The 20632-nt window shown below is 43.1% G+C and overlaps 1 protein-coding gene across 2 annotated transcripts in view; it reads left to right on the top strand.

Moving 5' to 3' along the window:
* LOC126426700 (ankyrin-3-like) overlaps nucleotides 1-20342 on the top strand; it is a 48958-nt gene extending 28616 nt beyond the window's left edge. For both annotated transcript variants that reach the window (XM_050088621.1, XM_050088622.1), the window contains exons 5-6: nucleotides 7922-8071; nucleotides 19807-20342. In XM_050088621.1, the coding sequence (XP_049944578.1) occupies nucleotides 7922-8071; nucleotides 19807-20299 (643 nt within the window). In that variant the 3' untranslated portion in view covers nucleotides 20300-20342. The remainder of the gene's footprint in view (nucleotides 1-7921; nucleotides 8072-19806) is intronic.
* The last annotated feature ends 290 nt before the right edge of the window (nucleotides 20343-20632 follow it).

The following is a 20632-nucleotide window of genomic DNA, read 5'->3' as shown; positions in this document are numbered from 1 at the left end:
CGCAAGCATGTTAAGTAGTATTTACATGCCCAGGCAAAGGCCGCACTAAAAATGAGTAAGTTTCTTCCTGTGTTACAGTGTTCGTTCTACAGCAAGACATGGAAACTGATGGTGTGTGTGCAGGTTTGCGTCGATCACTGAAGCATGCCCGCATAAACGAAGCGGGAAATTCGGTTTCCAGTCCAGGTCCGTCAAGCTTCTTACGTCCCCAGTAAACTTTACAGTTAGAGTGTCATAGTATTCTCTACTGTGCATACGTTTCTTGTACTTCAAGCAGCTGTAGCTCACAGCTGTACCTGTTTCTTCAAACATGCATGCATGTCTGCAGGCCATTGCATAGTAGACCCATAATCATAGACACTGGAAATAGCAATACCATTTTCTGATGGCACACGATGCTTTCGTTGAATTCTTCTAACAGTTTCATCAAATCTCCGCACAGAACAGAGTGTGTTAGCAGATAGGTTAGCCCGCAAAAATCATGCAATAGATAAGATTTTAATAGCTTCATGAATTATTTAGGTCCTAATTGCAGTCGTCACTTCTATTAAATTGCATGTGTACAAGAAGCTATTATTTACGTCATCATGTGTTTAAAGAAAAAGAAAAATGAGCTGTGAACACTGCAGGTGCCATTCTAGTGATGGACACAATGGTGGGCGGCTCAGATCAGAGTGAGACGCAGTGACATGTACTGTTGGTACCTAGGGCAATTTATTCAAAGTAACCTTTGTACTCGTTTGCTGTCTACCCCGCTACTGACAATTTGGTACCTATAAATGGCGCTATGATGTATAAAGTGAAAGTGAAGAAGTGGAGCAAGTCAGACGCTCCTTATCAGCACCAGAGAAACATTTACACTATGTGATCAAAAGTATCCAGACATGCAACAAAACATACGTTTTTCATATTAGGAGCATTGCGCTGCCACCTACTGTCACGTACTCCATATCAGCGACCTCAGTAGTCACTGGACTTCATGAGAGAGCACAATGGAGCGCTAGGAGGAACTCACGGATTTCGAACGTGGTCAGGTGATTGGGTGTCACGTGTATCATACGTCTGTACGCAATATTTTCACACTCCTACACATCTGTAGGTCATTGTTTCCGATGTGATAGTGAAGTTGAAACGTGAAGGGACGCTTACAACACAAAAGCATACAGGCGGACCTCGTCTGTTGACTGACAGACAGTGCCGACAGTTGAAGAGGGTGATAATATGGAATAGGCAGACATCTATCCAGACCATCACACAGGAATTCCAAGCTGCATCGTGATCTACTGCAAGTACTATGGCAGTTAGGCGAGTGGTGATAAAACTTGGATTTCATGGCCGAGGGGCCGCTCATAAGCCACACATCATGCCGGTAAATGCCGAACAACACCTCGCTTAGTTTAAGCAGCGTAAACATTGGACGATTGAAGAGTGGAAAAACTTGTCGGATTGACGAATCACGACACAAAATGTGGCGATCCGATGGTAGGGTGTGGGTACGGCGAATGCTTGGTGAAGTTCATCTGCCAGCGTGTGTAGTGCCAATAGTAAAATTCGGAGCCGGTTGTGTTATGTTGACTAGCAATTCGGGGATGGCGATTGCATCCTCGAACCCAATCGAGCACCTGTTCACACTGCCCGGCCTGTGGTGGAGTGGTTACATGCTAATAACATCCCTATAAAGGACTGGCCTGCACAGAGTCCCGACCTGAATCCTACAGAACATCTTTGTGGTATTTCTCAACACCAACTTTGTGCCAGACCTCACCGACCGACAACGATACCTCTCCTCGGTGCACCACTCTGTGCAGAATTGGCTGTCATTCCCCAAGAAGCCTTCCAGCACCTGCGAGAGCGGAAGCTGTCATCAAGGCTAAGTGTCGGCCAATACCATATTGTATTCCAGCGTTATCAATGCAGGGTGCCATTGTAATTATTTTCAGCCAGGTGTGCAGATAGTTTTTATCACATAGTGTACGGTAGTATGCTGCAGCACGGCTCAACATTGCTGGCAACGTACTTCAGATTCCCCTTTCATGATGTTTCTATTCTGTAAATCCTGAAATCTTCCTTGTAGTAGAGTAGACAGTCACATTAAACGCTAGACCCATATCAGTAATAGAGTTTTATGTGTTTTGTGTATCTCCCTTTTACTTTATACATACATATGAGGGATTCAGTGACAATTTCTGTTACAAAAATTCGTTCAATCTAATCATGTAGTCGAAGGAAATTAGAAATAACTTTTGTGAAGTATACTATGCTTGAAGGAAATTGGTGTCGTTCTCAGTCGGAGCATATATGGAATATTTCTCTTAAAGAAGGTCAAAAAAAAATTGTTCAAATGGCTCTGAGCGCTATGGGACTTAACATCTGTGGTCATCAGTCCCCTAGAACTTACAACTACTTAAACCTAAGTAACATAAGGACATCACACACATCCATGCCCGAGACAGGATTCTAACCTGTGTCTGTAGTGGTCGTGCAGATCCAGACTGAAGCGCCCATAACCGTACGGCCACACCGGCCGGCAAAGAAGGTCATGTAAGAACGTAAACACCGCATGAACACCTCACAAGAAAGGAGACTGGGTTCCACAACAGCACTGCCACTTCAGGCGGTTCCATATAACGCTCCGTCTTCCTTCACATTTCCTTCCCACTTCTACTGTGTTGTTTCTCATGATATTGCCATACTTCGGTGCACTCCCTTGTGGAACAAACGTAGAAAGGCACTCTTATGTGTGAAAACTCCATACTTGCCTCTTAGATTCTGTCAAATATCTACTGACCAATCTTCGCTTAATTTTCGATGTGGCTTTAGTAAATGTTAGTCCTGCAGTGTTCTGTTATGATAGATCTTAGGATTTTCCATATATGGCCTGTTCCAATTACAGGTCCATCCCTAACCACGTAAATATGAAAGAGATTTTAGGATCCTTCTTGTCTTCGTTATAAACATTTCAAATTATAAATACTTACTACAATGCTTCTCACTTTCTTTCTTTCTTTCTTTTGCTTGTGCCTTCGTCCTGCAGGTATGCAGGATCAGCATGGGTAATCGGATTTGGCAATGTTAGATTAAGGGGTGGCCGGATGCCCTTCCCTGTACCCCCCTGGACGGAATTAGTGTACCCCACCTTTCTGCGACTAGTGTAGTCCGTGGAATAATGCGAAAGTGTTCAGAGGTCTGCGAGCCATGTAACTGAGGCGGGACGTGAGGACCAGCCCGGTATCCACCTAGGGGGATGTGGAAAACCGCCTAAAAACCGTATCCGTCGTCGTTAGTCCGCCAGGCGGATTCGATCCGAGGCTGACGCGCCTACCCGAGTTCATGAAGCAGCACATTAGCGCTCTCAGCTAATGTGGCAGGTCTACAATACTTCTGACTAGCAATCATTATAAATTACTTTTATTTTTACTTATATCTGAATATTTATGCACTACTCACTGAGTTGCTTGAGAAACTGAATTTCTTATCCTTCAGACAATACTCCTTACACTGAATGACATATCACTCATTTATTTTTATTGTTGTAGAACTGCATTCTGTAATTAGAAGCGAAAATTAATGTTTGAACGAAAATGCTTATCGACACAGCTAGCTTTTCAAGATGCCCATTATTTACACATTAAATATGTAATTTTATCTGAATTATTTAGAAGTAAAGTTGGGAAATGCAGTTCCTAACTTAAATAGGATGCATGTCACTAGACCTAACCCTTATCTTCTTCATTGCCTCAAGCTATGCACACTATTGCATTGTAGCAATACATCTGCTTACCATGACAACCAGTTCACACCCACTTATCCAGCCATGTCACATGCATATACATGAATAATCTCTGGTTATGTCAATGTTATATTCATTGCCCAGTTTCCTCATGAGAAACCACAAACGTTAACCAACACACACACACACACACACCTAACACAACTACAGCTGTCAAAACTAGAAAGTGCCACATCTTCAATAACGTAGTTCTCATTTGATACATGGATTTCCAAACAGTTGCAGCCATTAAACACCGCTGTTACATGTAGCATGGTTCACAAAACTCTTGAATTGCTTCTTATCTTTTCCGTGACAACACTTGCTTCATACGAACCAATTGTAAATTCCATGTCATCCATAAACGATCTACAATTAATAAACACTGATGTAACAGACACACACACACACAGAGAGAGATACACACACATACACACACACACACAGGCACGTTCATTGACTTCAGTGCCGACCTTTCAGTTTCCAGGCATTTGTTTGTATCTTCTCTTTACTAGGAGAACACTCAATGGACTTTCCCTAATTTCTATATAAAAGCATGATTTCATGAGTCTTCACGTAGATATATTTCGTGAATAGCCTTATGTAATACACTGAACACAGTAATGAATCTAAATTCTTAATTTGTCTGCTTATTTTACTGATCATACTCATAGGCTCATTCATCCTTCCAGTCAGGTAATATTCAACATTCGCCTATTTCGTGTGAGTGCTCATTGGTGTCAAATGCATCTATTGGCTGAAGTTTCAATTCTGTAATAAAGTATTTAGTGGAAGTCAAATTTTTACTGTAGTAGCTTCGTAATATGACAAATGCGATAAAACGTTTGTCTCTGAATTTCCTTCACTGGTCATTTCAGAAGTATCTGTCATCATATTTACTGTATGTTCCCCCTACATCCTGGTCTGTAGCATTCTACCTAAAAACACCATCTGATGGACATAGTAGCATATTAAGTACATTTAAGAGTTACTGCATTTCTAATCTCTGTGTGATTGTTGTTTGGTATGTTAACCTGCTGGTATTAAGAACTCAGGAGAATCAGCGTGTAAAGTGATTGTCTCACTAGTAAGTCATTTATCTTAGTGAATTAGTGGACCTGCTGTTGTCTTTGGCTGTATTTGTCCCATTATCTGGGGACGGACCGACGGCGTCTGGTCTCTGTGTCAATACACGTGTCCAAGCAGTCTACATCTGCACAGCGTGCCAACCACTGGACACAGCAGGACCAACCACCAGCATACAGCCACACAGCGAGCACAGCAACTTCTGCCAGACACTTGTCACAGTTGTGCAGACCACAGGTCCCCACTCAACCCCCGCATATGATGATACCACCGTCTCTTTCATGTCCTGAGTTCTGTCACTACATAACGAAATATGTAAACAAATTAGAGGGGGTGGCGTTACCGAAGTGTTATGAAGAAAAAATATTTTAGTTTCTAAAAGCAGAGGTTGTGATGGTTAACAGTAAACTTATTGTTTTAATCGATGTAGACATCTTTCTGTGGATTCAGAGAGGAAATGGCGTTCAATTTAGAGATTTCATGTAAGGACTTTGAATCTCCACGTATTCATCTGCACTGACTGTGTAGATTATTTTCATACCAAAAGTTCGCTGTGTGTAGTAGTATGGGGAACGTTTGCTACTCTAAATTCTTTTCCAAAGTTACTGTGTATATTAGCCCGCCCGGTTGGCTGTGTGGTCTAATGCACGGCTTTCTGGGCGGGAAGGAGAACCTGGTCCCCGGCACGAATCTGCCCGGCGGATCTGTGTCGAGGTCCGGTGAACTGGCCAGTCTGTGGGTGGTTTTTAGGCGGTTTTCCATTTGCATCGGCGGTTGCGAGCTGGTTCCCCTTATTCCGCCTCAGTTACACTACGTCGGCGATTGCTGTGCAAATAAGTTCTTCACGTACGTGTACACCACCATTACTCTACCACGCAAACATAGGGGCTACACTCATCTGATGTGAGACGTTTTCTGGGGGGGTCCACCAGAGATCGAACCACACAATAACCCTGGGTTCGGTGTGGGGCGGCGGAGGGGTGAAGTGGACTGCGGTAGTCGTCGTCGGGTTGTGGACCACTGCGGCTGCGGTGGAGATGGAGCCTCTCCTTCGTTTCTAGGTCCCTGGTTAACATACAATACAATACAATACTTTATATATTGATGTAGTGGATAGAGTTTCTAGTTTCATTGTTGGTTATGTATGTCCCAAATTAATCCTGAAGAGAATGGAAGTGGAAGCAGGTTGATGGTGCACTGCTATACGAGTAACATACATGAACATAAATGTATGGTGTTTATCAGCAGCAGAAGAGAAGGGTAGAGTCTGTAGACAGTGAAGCAGGTAAGATAGGAAAGGTAACCTCCATCTAAGACTATGATGTAGAGTCTATCTTGAAGTATACAGTGCCTCAACAAGAACCGAAGTATCCAGAATGACTGACGAAACGAAATGATTCTTCACGGGTTGAGACAGTATGTGACGTTATTTCGGTGGTTGAAAAATCGGGTCAAATTTACACAGAAAGTTTTGTGTTCGTTTGTGGCATATTATCGCACAAGATGCCTAGAATTCGTTGCTTCAACTGTAAACAACGTCACCAGGGCAACATATACACAGTAAAGGGTGCTGCAACAAATATGACACTAGTGGCTCAGGACAGCAATCTCTTAATGCTGGTAGTGAAGAATATCATCACAGGAATTATCTACCAACTGCAGTAATGGAAGCCATCAAACCTATGTTCAGAGACATGCAAATGAAAACTTATTGAAGAAATGTCTTTGTGGCGGTACCCAAAAGCCAAATCAAAATTTTAAACAATGTGTATAGGAGTCATAAAAACCATATTTTGCGGGAATAAATGGACTTGCTATTGGTGTTTATGATGCAGTTTCGTGTTCTAATGATGGTGCGAAAAGCAGGAAATACGTTTTAGAGAAATTGAGAATGAAGCCAGGAGGGAACTCCATGAAATCTTTCTATGCAATGGACAGAGAGAGAGTGTAGTGAAACAAATAAATTATTTTTGGGGATGAGAGAAGAGTGTATCACAGAAATGTGAAAAGAAAGAAAACTGGTTTTGGAAAATTGAAAAGGACCTTCTTATGGAAGGGGGCAGCTGTAAATGAATAACAAATACAAGGAGAAACGTTAACTGCCATATTCTGCAAAACAAAGATTTCTGTACTTGGGTACATATAACATCCAAAATAAATATCCTATTACTTTCTAACCTGGTATGTTTATTAAACACAAATTCTTTAGGGCAAAATTCTAGAGTTTTTCAAATCAATTAAAAATTATGGTAATAATTGAAATATTTAACTACAAAATTTGAATTGTTTCTAAAGACGAAGTTCAAAATGAAACACCTAATTAATTTTTTCATGAATTAAATAATTTTTTTAGTTTCATACACATATAACTGGTTTGTATGGCGTGCGAAATTCATCGAAGAATCTCTCATGCTTATGAAGGGAAGTGTACCTATAGCAATAAATGCAGCCAACAGTAAGTGAAAAAAATTATGAAATGTCACATTTAAAAAAAAATTATTTTGTTATGTTTTTGAACTTCCACTGTTAGGAGTGTGAATCTGGAACTTCTTGCTCGTGCTGACACATCTACACGAATTTATTTGTAAAAGTATAGACAGTGAAAATTGAAGTGTCCTGTGGTGCCTCACCTGCTCCACGTCTGCCCATTTGACGTTCAACCCCGCTTAACACACGAGCTACAAACACCATCTCATGACGGCAGCAACACATTAAGTGCGTTGAAGGGGAACTGTCATTCCAGTTCCTTTGTGATTTATGCTGCTGTGCTTTGAAACTATGTCAACACATAGCGGTCATAAACACAATTGTTGAGCTTCGTACGAGCCTTATATTTATGCTTTATTTTGTACCAAATACTGTGTAATATTCTAGGCTACAGGTATGAGAAAATTAGGAGAAGCAGTGTGTAAACTGATTATCTGAATTCTGAGTGATTCATCTTAGTGGGCTCGCTACTGTAGTTGCGAGTGTGTTTTCCATTATCTGTGTGTGGACACTACCTCAGCAGTACCGTGTATGGTAATCTGACCACTGTGGACTCGAAGCAGTGTTCCTTCTGTGCAGCACGCCAAGCGCTGGAGAGAGCAGGACCGGCCCCTCCTCGCAGCCGCACAGTGGCCACAGCGACGACGGCCGGAGGCCAGCCACAGCTGCAGCCCCCACCTCTCCCCAGACGACTCCCCAGCCTTGCGACGTCGCCATCTCTCTTCTGCGGTGAGTTCCATCACTTCTTGTGCAGACTGTCCACAACTACAGCGCGACATGTTGGGGAGATAGCCTAGTGTTAAAGTAAAGAAATGGAATGTCGCTGATTCCTGTTTTTGACAAAGCAGAAGTTATAGTTCTCGTTTAAAGTTACTGCTGTTATAAACTGTGACGTTCGAAGAGGCAAGGATGCAAGGGATTCCCTGCACTCTTCTACAGGTTTGCAATTTGTCGTATTTTCAATTCCTAACACAACTTAGCAGCTGAATGAAATTACTTGTTGTAAGATGCAATAATACTGAATACATCCCCAAAGATAGCAACTGTGTTGGTCTGTTAGAGGCAGTTTCCGTTTGCAGGGATGGTTTCCTATCTTATGAATTAATTCCGTAGGGGTTAGATCTTGATTGTTGCTTATGACTAGCAATCACCTTCACTATTAGGATGCATCACCACATGACCAGGACTTTCTGAAACTTGCATTGTCTTGCATTTCCACGATGACTCTCCCTACACTATGATGAGATATTCTCTCACAGCGTCTGTGGGAACGCCTGAGCCGTGTATGGCTCGTGTTTCATGACATTTATTCCACGTCATCTTCTATTACATTACTCCCGCCTCGTTTTCTTATTCTACTTACTAGCGTCACTAACTTCCTACCATACTTGTCCGTGTGCGACAGCAGCAGCGCATTTCGATAAGTGCACTGTCGTACCATCTCTAGAGCGACCGACAGTATTTCCGTGTCGTCGTGTGTCTGGTAGTCAGTGAGGGTGATCGGACCTGGAGCGATTGGAGTTGGAACGCGGCAGAAGTGCAGTCGAAAGTAGGTGCAGTCAGATACTGAGCCTCAGGGAGGTCCGCACAGCTAGTACCAGCGAGGGCGACCGTTGGTTGGGCGTTCGGTCCGTCACCTCATCGACGACGTGTATTTTCTTTCGGTTCCTTCCTGTGCAGAGATGTCGGCTGTGTTCCCTCTGCATGGCTGGGTCCGAGCCAGTGTCTCTGAGACGTCATCCATCCGAAGAAAGTCGGCTGAATTGGAGACGCACCAGCAGTGCAGTCGGGACGCAGCAGCAGTGAAGTCGGGGAAGGAGCGCCGGTGAGTCGCGGACAGCCAGTGCTGGCAGTCCGCTCGTGACACAGGATGAACTGCTTGACGGACGGAGATTGGAGCGGGACGACTGCTGGTCGTCTCATCGGCCGACATATATTTGGTCTTTTTCACCGCTTCTGGGCCTCATCACTGGCTCATCTTGCTGGATGTGGTTTGGTTCCTTCTTGTGCGGAACGTCTTGGCCAATGGGCAAGAGTTCCTCTGCATGATTGGGTCAGAGCCATCGTGCCAGGATCGCCGTGTCTCCCACTTCCAGCCAGACATCGGGTTCAGTCGGTTTGGAGCTGCAGTGAGCTCCGGATAGGCCAGACTCGCCCGACCATTGCTGATACACGTGGTTTGAGTGCCAATGACCTTGGTTGGATGCTGGTCGGTCGTGTGGTCAGACGACGTGTTTCGTCACCGACTCTCCTTCGGTTTTGTGTGTGTGTCCTCCTGTGATATGTCCTAGTTGTTCATCAGTCATTCGTTTCACGAGTGTTCCAGTTTCTTGTGGCAGTGTTTCGTGCAACACTGTGTACCCTGTGTCAGTTCGACTGAGCAATGCGTTACCCTAGGTAGTGTTATAGGCCCTTTGCTATTCCTTATCTATATAAAAGATTTTAGAGACAATCTGAGCAGCCGCCTTCGGTTGTTTGCAGATGACGCTGTCGTTTATGGATTAATAAAGTCATCAGAAGATCAAAACAAACTGCAAAACGATTTAGAAAAGATATCTGAATTGTGCGAAAAGTGGCAGTCATCCACACGAGTGCTAAAAGAAACTCGTTAAACTTCCGTTACACGATAAATGAGTCTAATCTAAAAGCTGTAAATTCAACTAAATACCTACGTATTTCAGTAAAGAACAACTTAAATCGGAAGGAACACATATAAAATGTTGTGGGGAAGGATAACGAAAGACGGCGTTTTATTGGCAGGACACTTACAAAATGTAACAGACCTACTAAGGAGACTGCCTACACCACTCTTGTCCGTCTGCTTTTAGAATACTGCTGCACGGTGTGGGATCCTTACCAGATAGGACTGACGGAGTACATTGAAAAAGTTGAAGGAAAGACAGCACGTTTTGTATTGTCTCGAAATATGGGAGAGAGTGTCACAGAAATTATACACGACTTAGGTTGGAGACCATTAAAAGAAAGGCGTTTTTCATTGCGACGGAATCTTCTCACGAAATTCCAATCACCAACATTCTCCTCCGATGCGAAAATATTTTGTTGACACCGACCTACATAGGGCGGAACGATCACCAAGATAAAACAAGGGAAATCAGAGCTCATACGGAAAGATATAGGTGTTCATTCTTCCCACGTGCTATGCGAGATTGGAATAATGAATTGCGAAGGTGGTTCGATGAACCCTCTGCCAGGCACTTAAATGTGATTTGCAGAGTATCGATGTAGATGTAGAAGTTCTGTAATGCTGTCTGCTTACTGCAGTAGCCAGTTGATCGGCTAAGACAGAGCAGCGAGTGAATGTTTTCTTACTGAGTTGATGCTGTCCCCCACGACGTGTAGTTCCACAGCCGTTGCGACGTTCATATCTGTCAGTAGTTATTGCGCCTGGGCCTATTAACACAACAATATTTGAAGACGAGTGTTAATGGTCTCTTCGCCGCGCTGGCAATTTCGTTGTAGTGATTTTGGTCCGGTGACCGAAATCGGGTGCTTGCTTCGTTGGCTGTCTGTCGGTTGGGCTGCCTTCCGATTTAGAGACTGTTGGTCGGGCTGCCTTTCTCGCCTAAACGGGCATTAGTGTTACGATCCCAGGCTAACCGTTGGAAACTTCTGAGGGCCGTTCCTTGTGTGCTACATAGTAATTTCCCTGTTTGGGTTTTAGTTATTTTGTTGATGTGAGGCCTTCAGCTGAGTTTTAATATTTCTTAAATTAATTTCCTCGTTTTGCCCTTTTGCATGAAATGTTTTAAGATAAAGCTTTGTGCCTTTTAAATTTAAACTCTTTTCTAGGCCTTTAGCCGTTGAACAATTTGTTTGATATGTGGCCTTCAGCCAAGTATCAATATCACCTAAAATTAATGTTTTTACCTTGTCCTTAAGGCATGGGATTTTTATTTTTCTATAGGGGCCTTCAGCCTAATTTTGTATGAAATTTTTAAGATAAGGCTTTCTGCCTTTTAAAATTCAAACTCTTCTTTCTAGGGCTTAAGCCATTACATTATTTACTGATGTGCTTCCTTCAGCCAAGTTTCAATATCTCTTAAATTAATGTTGTTGTCTTGTCCTTTTACATGAAATATTTTAAGATAGCTACTTCCGCCTTTTGATGGTAACTCTCCTTATTGTTTTACATGCAGCCTCCAGCCAAGTTCCAGTTAAATTAAATTGCTAAGACCTTCAGCCTCTTTCGGTTGAGGATTTAGAAAATATTTTAGGGTGAAACCTCCAGAAGAACCTTGTCGTGACGCCATCTGCATTGCGAAAATATTCTGGACAATTTACCTTTTTGGATCCCTGGGAATGGACTGTCAAGGTGGAAGTGACCGTAGAATAAGTTACAGAGGGATAACATTCTATGACTTGGAGCTTTGAATTCCTAAGTTTGGTTGTAATTGGAAAGCTAGGGAGTCTAAAAACGGAACTGCAAAGACCCAGTGTAGATACAGTGGGGGTCATTGATGTGAAATAGAAGAAAGCAAAGGATTTGTAATAAGACACATTGGGGTAATATCAACAGCAAATTGTATAATGGAATTCGTTATAAATAGGAAAGCAGGGGAGTGTGTGGGCTACTGTGAACTGCTCAATGACAGAGTTTTTCTCACCAGATTCGATATCAAAAATGGTTCAAATGGCTCTGAGCACTATGGGAATTAACATCTGAGATATCAGTCCCCTAGAACTTAGAACTACTTAAACGTAACTAACCTAAGGACATCACACACATCCATGCCCGATGCAGGATTCGAACCTGCGAACGTGGCGGTCACGCGGTTCCAGACTGAAGCGCCTAGAACCGCTCGGCCACACCGGCCGGCGATTCGACATCAAACGAACACCGACAACAGTAGTTCAGGTACAGATGGCAACGACACATGAAAAGGAGAAAAGAGAGGAAGCATGGAATTGAAATGCGATTGTAGAGGAAAGAAAAGAAGAAATTGTCATGGGGATTATGGGTTTGGCACAGTGATGAGAGAGGTAAACGTCTAGTTGAATTATGCAGTCAAATTGAAATGGTAATAACGAATACTCTGTTCAGGAATCATGTGAGGAAAAATATGCTTGGAAAATACACAGGGGCACTGAAGGATTCGAGCTGTATTACTTCATGGTCAGACAGAGATTGCGACATCAGATATTGGAACGTAAGGTGTACCCAGATGTACACAAAGATTTAATAATTATGAAGAGTAGAGTGACGTTTAGCAGAATCGTCCAGAAGAATCAGCATAGAAGGATGTAGCATCATGCAGTAATGAAAAATGATGAGATGTGCTTGAAGTTAATGAACAATGTGTAAACGGCGGTAAGGAATATCACAGTAGGCTATTTAATTGAAGAGGAGTGGACATCTCTAGAACGTAAAATCATAGGTGGTGGACAGATAAACACAGATAAAAGGAAGCTAACTTCGAAGAAACCTTGAGTAACTGTAGAAAGACTGCAACTGATCAACAAAATAAGAAAGCATGTAAATGTTCAGAGAAAGACAGGAATAAAGCTACGTTCACTGAGGTGGCAAGAGTCGTGGGATACCTCCTTGTGTCATGTCAGGCCTCCTTGTGCGCAACCTAGAACAACAACTCGAGGTGGTGGGGGACCCAAGAAGTCGTTGGAAGTCCCCTGTAGAAATATATTGCCAGGCTGCCTCTATAGCCATCCACAACTACGAAAGTGTTCCTGCTGCAAGATTTTGTACAAGAACTGACCTCTCTATTATGTCCAATAAATCATCGGTGGGATTCATGATGCGCAATCCGGGTGGCCAAATCATTTACACCAGTTGTCCACAATGTTCCTCAAATCAATCGTGGACAGTTGTTGCCCACGGACATTAAATCGCTGATTGAGAAAATTGAGTCAACAAATGGCTGAAAATGGTCTCCAAGTAGCCAAACATAACCATTTCCAGTCAATGATTCGTTCAGTTGGACGAGAGGTCCCAGCCCATTCCACGTAAGCACAGAGCATGCCATTACAGAGCCAACACCATTTTGCACAGTCCCTTTTTGGCAAGTTGGGTCCAATGCTTCGTGGGTTCTACGCCACACTTGAACATTACAATCAGCTCTCACCAACTGAATCCGAGGCTTATCTGACCAGGCCACGCTTTTCCAGTCGTCTAGCCTTCAACCATTAAGGTCACGAGACCAGGAAAGGAATTGCGGGTGGTAACATACTGGTAGTGAAGTCACTCGCATTGGTCATCTGTTGCCACAGCACTTAACGGCAAATTTGGCGCATTGTCCTAGTGGATACGTTCGTCGTATATTCTACATTGATTTCTGCGGTTATTTCACAAAGTATTGCTTGTCTCTTAGCACCGACCACTACATGCACAAGCCGCTGCTTTTGGTCGTTGTATGAAGGCTGTCAGCCACAGCATTCACTGTGATGAGAGATAATGCCTGATATTTAGTATTCTTGGGACACCCTTGGCATTGTGTATCCTGGAATATTGAATTCCCTAACGATTTCCGATATGGGATGTCCTATGCATCTACCTCCAACTACTATTTGGTGTTGAAAGTTAATCCCCACTGTGTGGCCATAATCACGACGGAAACCCGTTCACACGAATCACCTGAGTTCATATGACAGCTCTGCCAATGCACTGCACTTTTGTACCTTGTGTGTGTGACACTGCCGCTGTCTGTATATGTGCACACCACTATTGAATGGCTTGTCACCTCAGTGTAGGCCATTTAGAAATGACATATGTGGGACGTGCCGCGTAGACTAGGTGAAACAACTGCAGAAAAATTGTGAAAAAACTAAAAAGAAACAGTCTTTTGCAGGACTGACAAATAATATAGAAAAATCTAAATTACAAACACCATGGGAATTCCACTGCCAGCCTCAGCAGACAGAGCACATAGGTGGAAAGATTACACTGAAAGCCTCTACGAATAGGGACCTTGTTCGATGATTTGATAGAGGAAGGAATCTGTGTCGACAGGGAAGATATACAGGATCTACTATTAGAGCCAGTAGTTTAAAGAACTCTGGATGATTTGACAACAAATAAAACTGACAGGGTACCTAGTGCTTCATCAGGACTACTAAGTTCATTGGGTAAAGTGGAAACCAAACGACAAGTTGGAGAGTAGAATCTGTGAGTTGGCGACATACCATGACTCTTTTACAAAAATATCATCCACATATTTCCCAAGATAGCAAGGGCAGATAAGTGTGAGGACTAGTGCGCAATCACCCTTCTTACTCATGCATCCAAGCTGCCGACGAGAATGATATACGGAAAAGTGAAAAGAAAATTGAGAAACTGTCAAATGACGGTCAGTTTGACTTTAGAAGAAGTAAAGGCACCAGACACGGTGTTCGAAAGTTGTACGTTATAATGGAAGCAACTAAAAAGTTTTTTGACCTAGAAAAAGTGTTCGACATTATATAACTCTGCAAGATCTTCGAAAGTCTTATATAAATATGATTAAGTTACAGGGAAGGACGGGTAGGTTACAACATGTACAAGAACCAAGAGGGAACAGTAAGACTGGAAGATAAAGAACAAAGTGCTCAGATTAAGTGTGTAAGACAGGAGCAGTCTTTTGCCCCTGCTATTCCATCTACACATTCAAGAAGCTGTGATGGAAATATAATAAAAGTTCTAGGGTGGAATTAAAATTCGCGGTGAAAGGATGCCAATGAAAAATTTGGTTGATGACATTGCTATCCTCAGCGAAAGTGAATAGTTACAGGATCTGCTGATTGAATGGAGAGTCGGGTGAGCAAGGAATGTGAATTGAGAATGAATCACTAAAAGAAAATTCTACTGAGAAATAGTAGATGTCAGAAAACTTAACACTTAAATTGGTGGTCACGAAGTAGCCGATATTAAGAAATTCTGGAACCAAAATAACCCTTGATATACAAAGCCAGAAGGGCATGAGAAGCGTAGTAGCAAAGGCAATATAGGTACAACTAGCCAACATAATTCCGCTGCTATGAAACATTTATGTTTGGATTACTACTTCGTATGATATTGAACGGTGGACAGTGGCAAAAAACCGGAACTGAGGAGACTAGGAGCGTGTGAAATGTGGTGATAGAGAAAAGTGTTGAAAATTAGGTGGACTTGTCAGATATGGAATGAGGGAGTACTCTCCAGAATCAGCGACATACGGAATCACTGGCAAGACGAAGGAGATGTATAGCGTAAAGACTGAAGGGAAAGACAGAGATTGAAATACATCCAACAATTAATTGAGTGTGTAGGGTGTAAGTGCTACTTTCAGATGAAGGTTGGTGCAAGAGAGGAATTCGTGGCAGGCCACATCAAACCGAGTAGAAAACTACTGGCTAAAATAATCTCATTTGACAGATTAATAGAATGTATCTGTACTTAATTGTCTTTACTTCATAAAGGAAGTGCTACATATTATTCCTGAGCATGCAACACGCAGTTCGTAGTATCAAAATGTAGGTGTTTATGTCACATGTAAATAACATGGCCCGTTTCTCAGTAGACATTCAGTTTCATCGACGGTATATGGACACGTATTAGAGAAAATTAATAAAGGGTGTGTTAAAGTTTCATCTCTATCAAGGCTTTTATTCTGCTGGGGGAACTTTGAGTAATGGGTGTGAAATTATATGGAGAAATGAGAACCCAATATTCTTCAACGTTGGCGCTTCAGTCTCCAGCGAAGCCAGCTTCTAACTCATCCCAGAGCAATTGCATTGGATTTAGCTCGGAATTCTGGACGGACAGTACATTCATATAAAGCTGTTGTCCAAAAATTCTTGCCTGACAGGTAATGATTTATGATAAGAAGCACTGTCTTGCTAACGCAAACAATGTTGATCTACAGTGTGCAGTACACAAAGCTGGGAAACGTGCTTGCAATGCTGTCGAATTCAGTGTTCTCTTAAGCTCAATAGGGGAATGATACCATAACCATGGAAATATGCCGGTAATTTAACGCCATCTCCTCTCTCCTTCACTTCTGACGTTACACAAGATGGCAGGTAACAGTTATCAGCCAAAAACAGAGCCTTCTATCGGATTGCCACAGGTGGTTCATCTGTGCAGACCATTCGTTTCCATTCATCCATTGCCCAGTGGCGTCACGCATTTCACCAATTTTAGTGTTGCGTAGCACTGACTGCAGAAATGTGTGCCTCATTGGGGCGGGGGGGGGGGGGGGTGGCTCGACCATTTTACAACATTCTTTTTACCTCCCTATGCACAGTCGTTGTGCTGGCTGCAGTGCTTGATGCGATTTTTTACAGCGACCCTCCATAAAGCTTCATGGTCTCTGTCCATCAGTATATGCCGCTCTACCTTTTGCTATGGTTGTTGCTCTGCATTTGCACTTCACAAAAGCGTCTCCAAAAGTCGCCTAGAGCTACTGTGTAAGGGTCGAAACATTCCTGGTACATTTGTTACTCAGGTGACATCCAGTGTCTAGTGCACATTCAAAATCCCTAACCCCCGTGATGGACCCATTCTGCTATTTCTGGTTCTGTACTGACGACACAAGTCTCTGCCTCCTTTTATACTAGCGGATCGGCCTCTAATTACACTTGTTGGCCAGACACACATTAGATAGAGGTATCTAGATACTTTTGAGCTGAGAGTGTAGCGTATCTCGCAGCCTATCCCTGATGTTATTCGATCTGTATGTTGAGCAAGCTGTAAAGGAAACAAGAGAAAAATTTACATTAGGAATTAGAAGCCATGGAGAAGAAACAAAAACTTTGACGTTTGCCAATGACATTGTAATTCTGTCACAGACAGCAAAGGGCCTGGAAGAGCAGTTGAATGGAATGGATAGTGTCTTGAGAGGAGGATATAAGATGAACATTAGCAAAAGCGAAACGAGGATAAAGGAATGCAGTCAAATCGGCTGATGCCGAGGGAATTATATTAGGAAATGAGACACTTAAAGTAGTAAACGAGTAAAGCTATTTGGGAAGCAAAATAACTGATCTTGGTCGAAGGAGAGAGGATATAAAATGTATACTGGCAATGGCAGGGGAAGTGTTTCAGAAGAAGAGAAATTAGTTAACATCGAGTATAGATTTAAGTGTCAGGAAGTCTTTTCTGAAAGTTTTTCTATCGAGTGTAGCCCTCTATAGAAGTGAAAGATGGACAAGAAACGATGTAAACAAGAAGGGAATAGAAGAGAAATGCAGTGCTACAGAAGAATGCTGAAGATTAGATGGGTAGATCAGGTAACTAATGAAGAGGTACTGGACAGAATTGGAGAGAAGAAGAATTTGTGGTACTACTTGACTACAAGATGGGATCGGTTGGTAGGGCATGTTCAGAGGCATCAAGGGATTACCAACTTAGTACTGGAGGGCAGCGTGGAGGATAAATGTCGTAGAGGGAGACCAAAAGATGAATACACAAGGCAAATTCAGAAGGATGTCAGTTGCAGAAGTTACTTGTCGTTGAAGAAGCTTGCACAGGCTAGAGTAGTATGGAGAACAGCATCAGAGCTGTCTCTGGACAGAAGACCACAACAACAACAGCAATATACCTAAATGTTGTCAGGTCTTTAGTGTCATAAGAACGTAGGATTCCGCGGCCGGTGTCATAGTGATTAAAATTCTTCTGGGTATTATGCCGCGTCATTGCTAAAAACTAACAACAATAATAAACTAAAACCGACGTTCCGGCCCAATCACTAGGTCTTTAGTATCTTTACGAAGCCAACACGCAGCTCGGCTAGTAATTTGAATGGTATAAAAAGCGCGTGAAATTTGATGTACCCCGGTGTCCAAAATTAAAGCAACAAATGGAAATTTTACAAGGTTGCGTATATTTTGCCATAAAATAGTAGAAACAGGTGATAGTAAAATAGAAACGATGTAAAATATAAAAACATGAACAGCTACAAAATGCACAAAGGTAGATAAAAATGTTCATCTTTTTTTTTAAACTTAACCGATTTGCACACAAAATTCGACAACTGGTTAATGTTTTCAGCATCGGGTGTGACCACCTCTGACTCATACAAGCCTGGCAGTGACAGGGAAAGTTGTGAATGATGTCATCGATCTCATGTGGAGGCAATTACACTATTCTTATTGCAGAGCTACTCGCAAGTCTTATAGAATTCCCAGAATGAGATTTTCACTCTGCAGCGGAGTGTACGCTGATATGATACTTCCTGGCAGATTAAAACCGTGTGCCGGACCGAAACTCGAACTTGGGACCTTTGCCTGGTAGAGCACTTGCCCGCGAAAGGCAAAGGTCCCGAGTTCGAGTTTCGGTCCGGCACACAGTTTTAATCTGCCAGGAAGTTTCTTATAGAATTGTTGGTGGAAGCTTATGTGATGCAACCCATCTCCCTAGTGTGTCCCCGGCATGCTCTATGGGATTCAAATTGGGAGATCGAGCGAACCACCCCATACGTGCAATATCTCCTATTCCCAAGAAAACGTCAATCACCTGATCTCTATGAGGCTTAGCATTATCGTCCACCAATACGAAGTCTACGGCAGAGCACCTCGCAAAAACCGCATATGAGGTCCCAAGATCTCGTCGCGATACCTGACAGGAGTTAAACCTAGCCGATTCACCCGTACAACATCATGAAGAGGTGTTCGAGTAGTCAACATCAGGGGTAATCCTCAATATCAGTCTTTTACAAAGCTGTTTGGTTTCCGAAATCGTGTTCCGCATTCCCTCCATATGCAAATCCGTCGAGAATCACTCTACAGACTATATTGGAACTCACCTGTGAAAAGGACGTGGACTATTTGCTCGGCCATCTAGGTGGCATGTTGACGACTTTAACATTTATTTCTGTGAAGATATGTCAGAGGTACATATACAACAGGTCTCTGACAATAAAGGCCACTCTGCTGATGCCTTCTGTATAACGTCTACCTCGATTCAACACACCCAGTGCATGCTGCGAGGTTATATGGCAGTTGCCATGCAGTTGCAAGGCGGTGCTGTGATGCCCTTTTAGCCAGATAGCGGTCCTCCCTTTCTGGTATCACACGTGTTGGGTCCTGCCCTCGTCTTTGAGACACAGTTTCTGTCTCTACAAACTATCCCCACATCTGAGAAACAACAGAGCGCAGGGAGCCTGGTAGGCGTCTTCTCTGTACCATACTCCACCGTCTGTGACTGTGTCTACATTGTGGATGTGGGACTACCCAGCAAACACTACCCCATTTTGTAGTTTCACTGACTTCATCGTTGTAGTTGTTCATTGACTGGAATGCCAGCTACCATGCAGAACACCATGGTTCAGGCATCTGCTGACAGTTGGTATGAATACATTGGAATGAGACACACGATGCGGAAATCGCAGTTTGTTGTTTTAACTTTGGACACCAGTCTATTGTGGTAAACTTCTTGGAGAGATGAGTTGTTGGAACTCATCACAGTTCTGCGATAGTGCTTCGTCCTCAGATATGTGTGTTGAGAGAAATTTGTAAGTATCTTTCTTTTGTTGTAGGGATCTTTCCGGAGAAGAGAAGGGCAAGATGCTGATCGTGGCAGCTCAGGAGGGGTCAGTGAGCAAGGTGCGAACTTTGGTGGCGATGGGGGCGGACGTAGAGGCGAAGGACGACGACAAGTGGACAGCACTGCACTGGGCAGCAAATAGGGGACACGTGGAGGTGGTGAGGCGTCTGCTGGAGGATGGAGCAGATGTCAACGCCAGGGACCGCTGGCAGAACACACCTCTGCACATGGCTGCATGGATAGGCAATGCGGCTGTGGTGCGGCTGCTGGCAGCATCCTCTGCCGACCCCAACGCCAGGGCTCAAAGTGGGATCACACCACTGCACTATGCGGCACGGCGTGGACACGCAGATGCGGCGACTGCGCTACTGGAGGCAGGGGCCGACAGGGAAGTCAGGAATGACGATGGGGACACGCCGCTGGCCCTAGCCGAGCGGATCAACCACCAGCGGCTCACATACATCCTAGGATCAAGTTCAGTGTAATGCAAACGAATCTGGAGTAAAATGAATAAAGCTTTCTATGCGACCTCTGCTACTTTTAACATAAGGAATTAAGAAAATCCTGCAGTCTTGCTTTGCACCCATATTTACATAGTACATACAACGACCCCAGTACCATTACAACAAGAATGCTTCTAGACTACTACAGGTAAAAGGTGGGGCACTCCTTTTGCTGAAAATTCAAAAGAAATTGAATAATTCTCGATTACTTATAAACACCAGGTTTCTACAGTATTTTATTAGTGGAAAATGCTTTTTAGGTGCTTTTTTGGTGCTATGTGGAACTTCTATAAAATGAGAAAATTAATAGAAGTT

The sequence above is a fragment of the Schistocerca serialis genome, chromosome 11, assembly GCF_023864345.2.
Source record: "Schistocerca serialis cubense isolate TAMUIC-IGC-003099 chromosome 11, iqSchSeri2.2, whole genome shotgun sequence".
Lineage (NCBI taxonomy): Eukaryota > Metazoa > Arthropoda > Insecta > Orthoptera > Acrididae > Schistocerca > Schistocerca serialis.
This window is presented reverse-complemented; position numbering and strand designations above follow the sequence as displayed.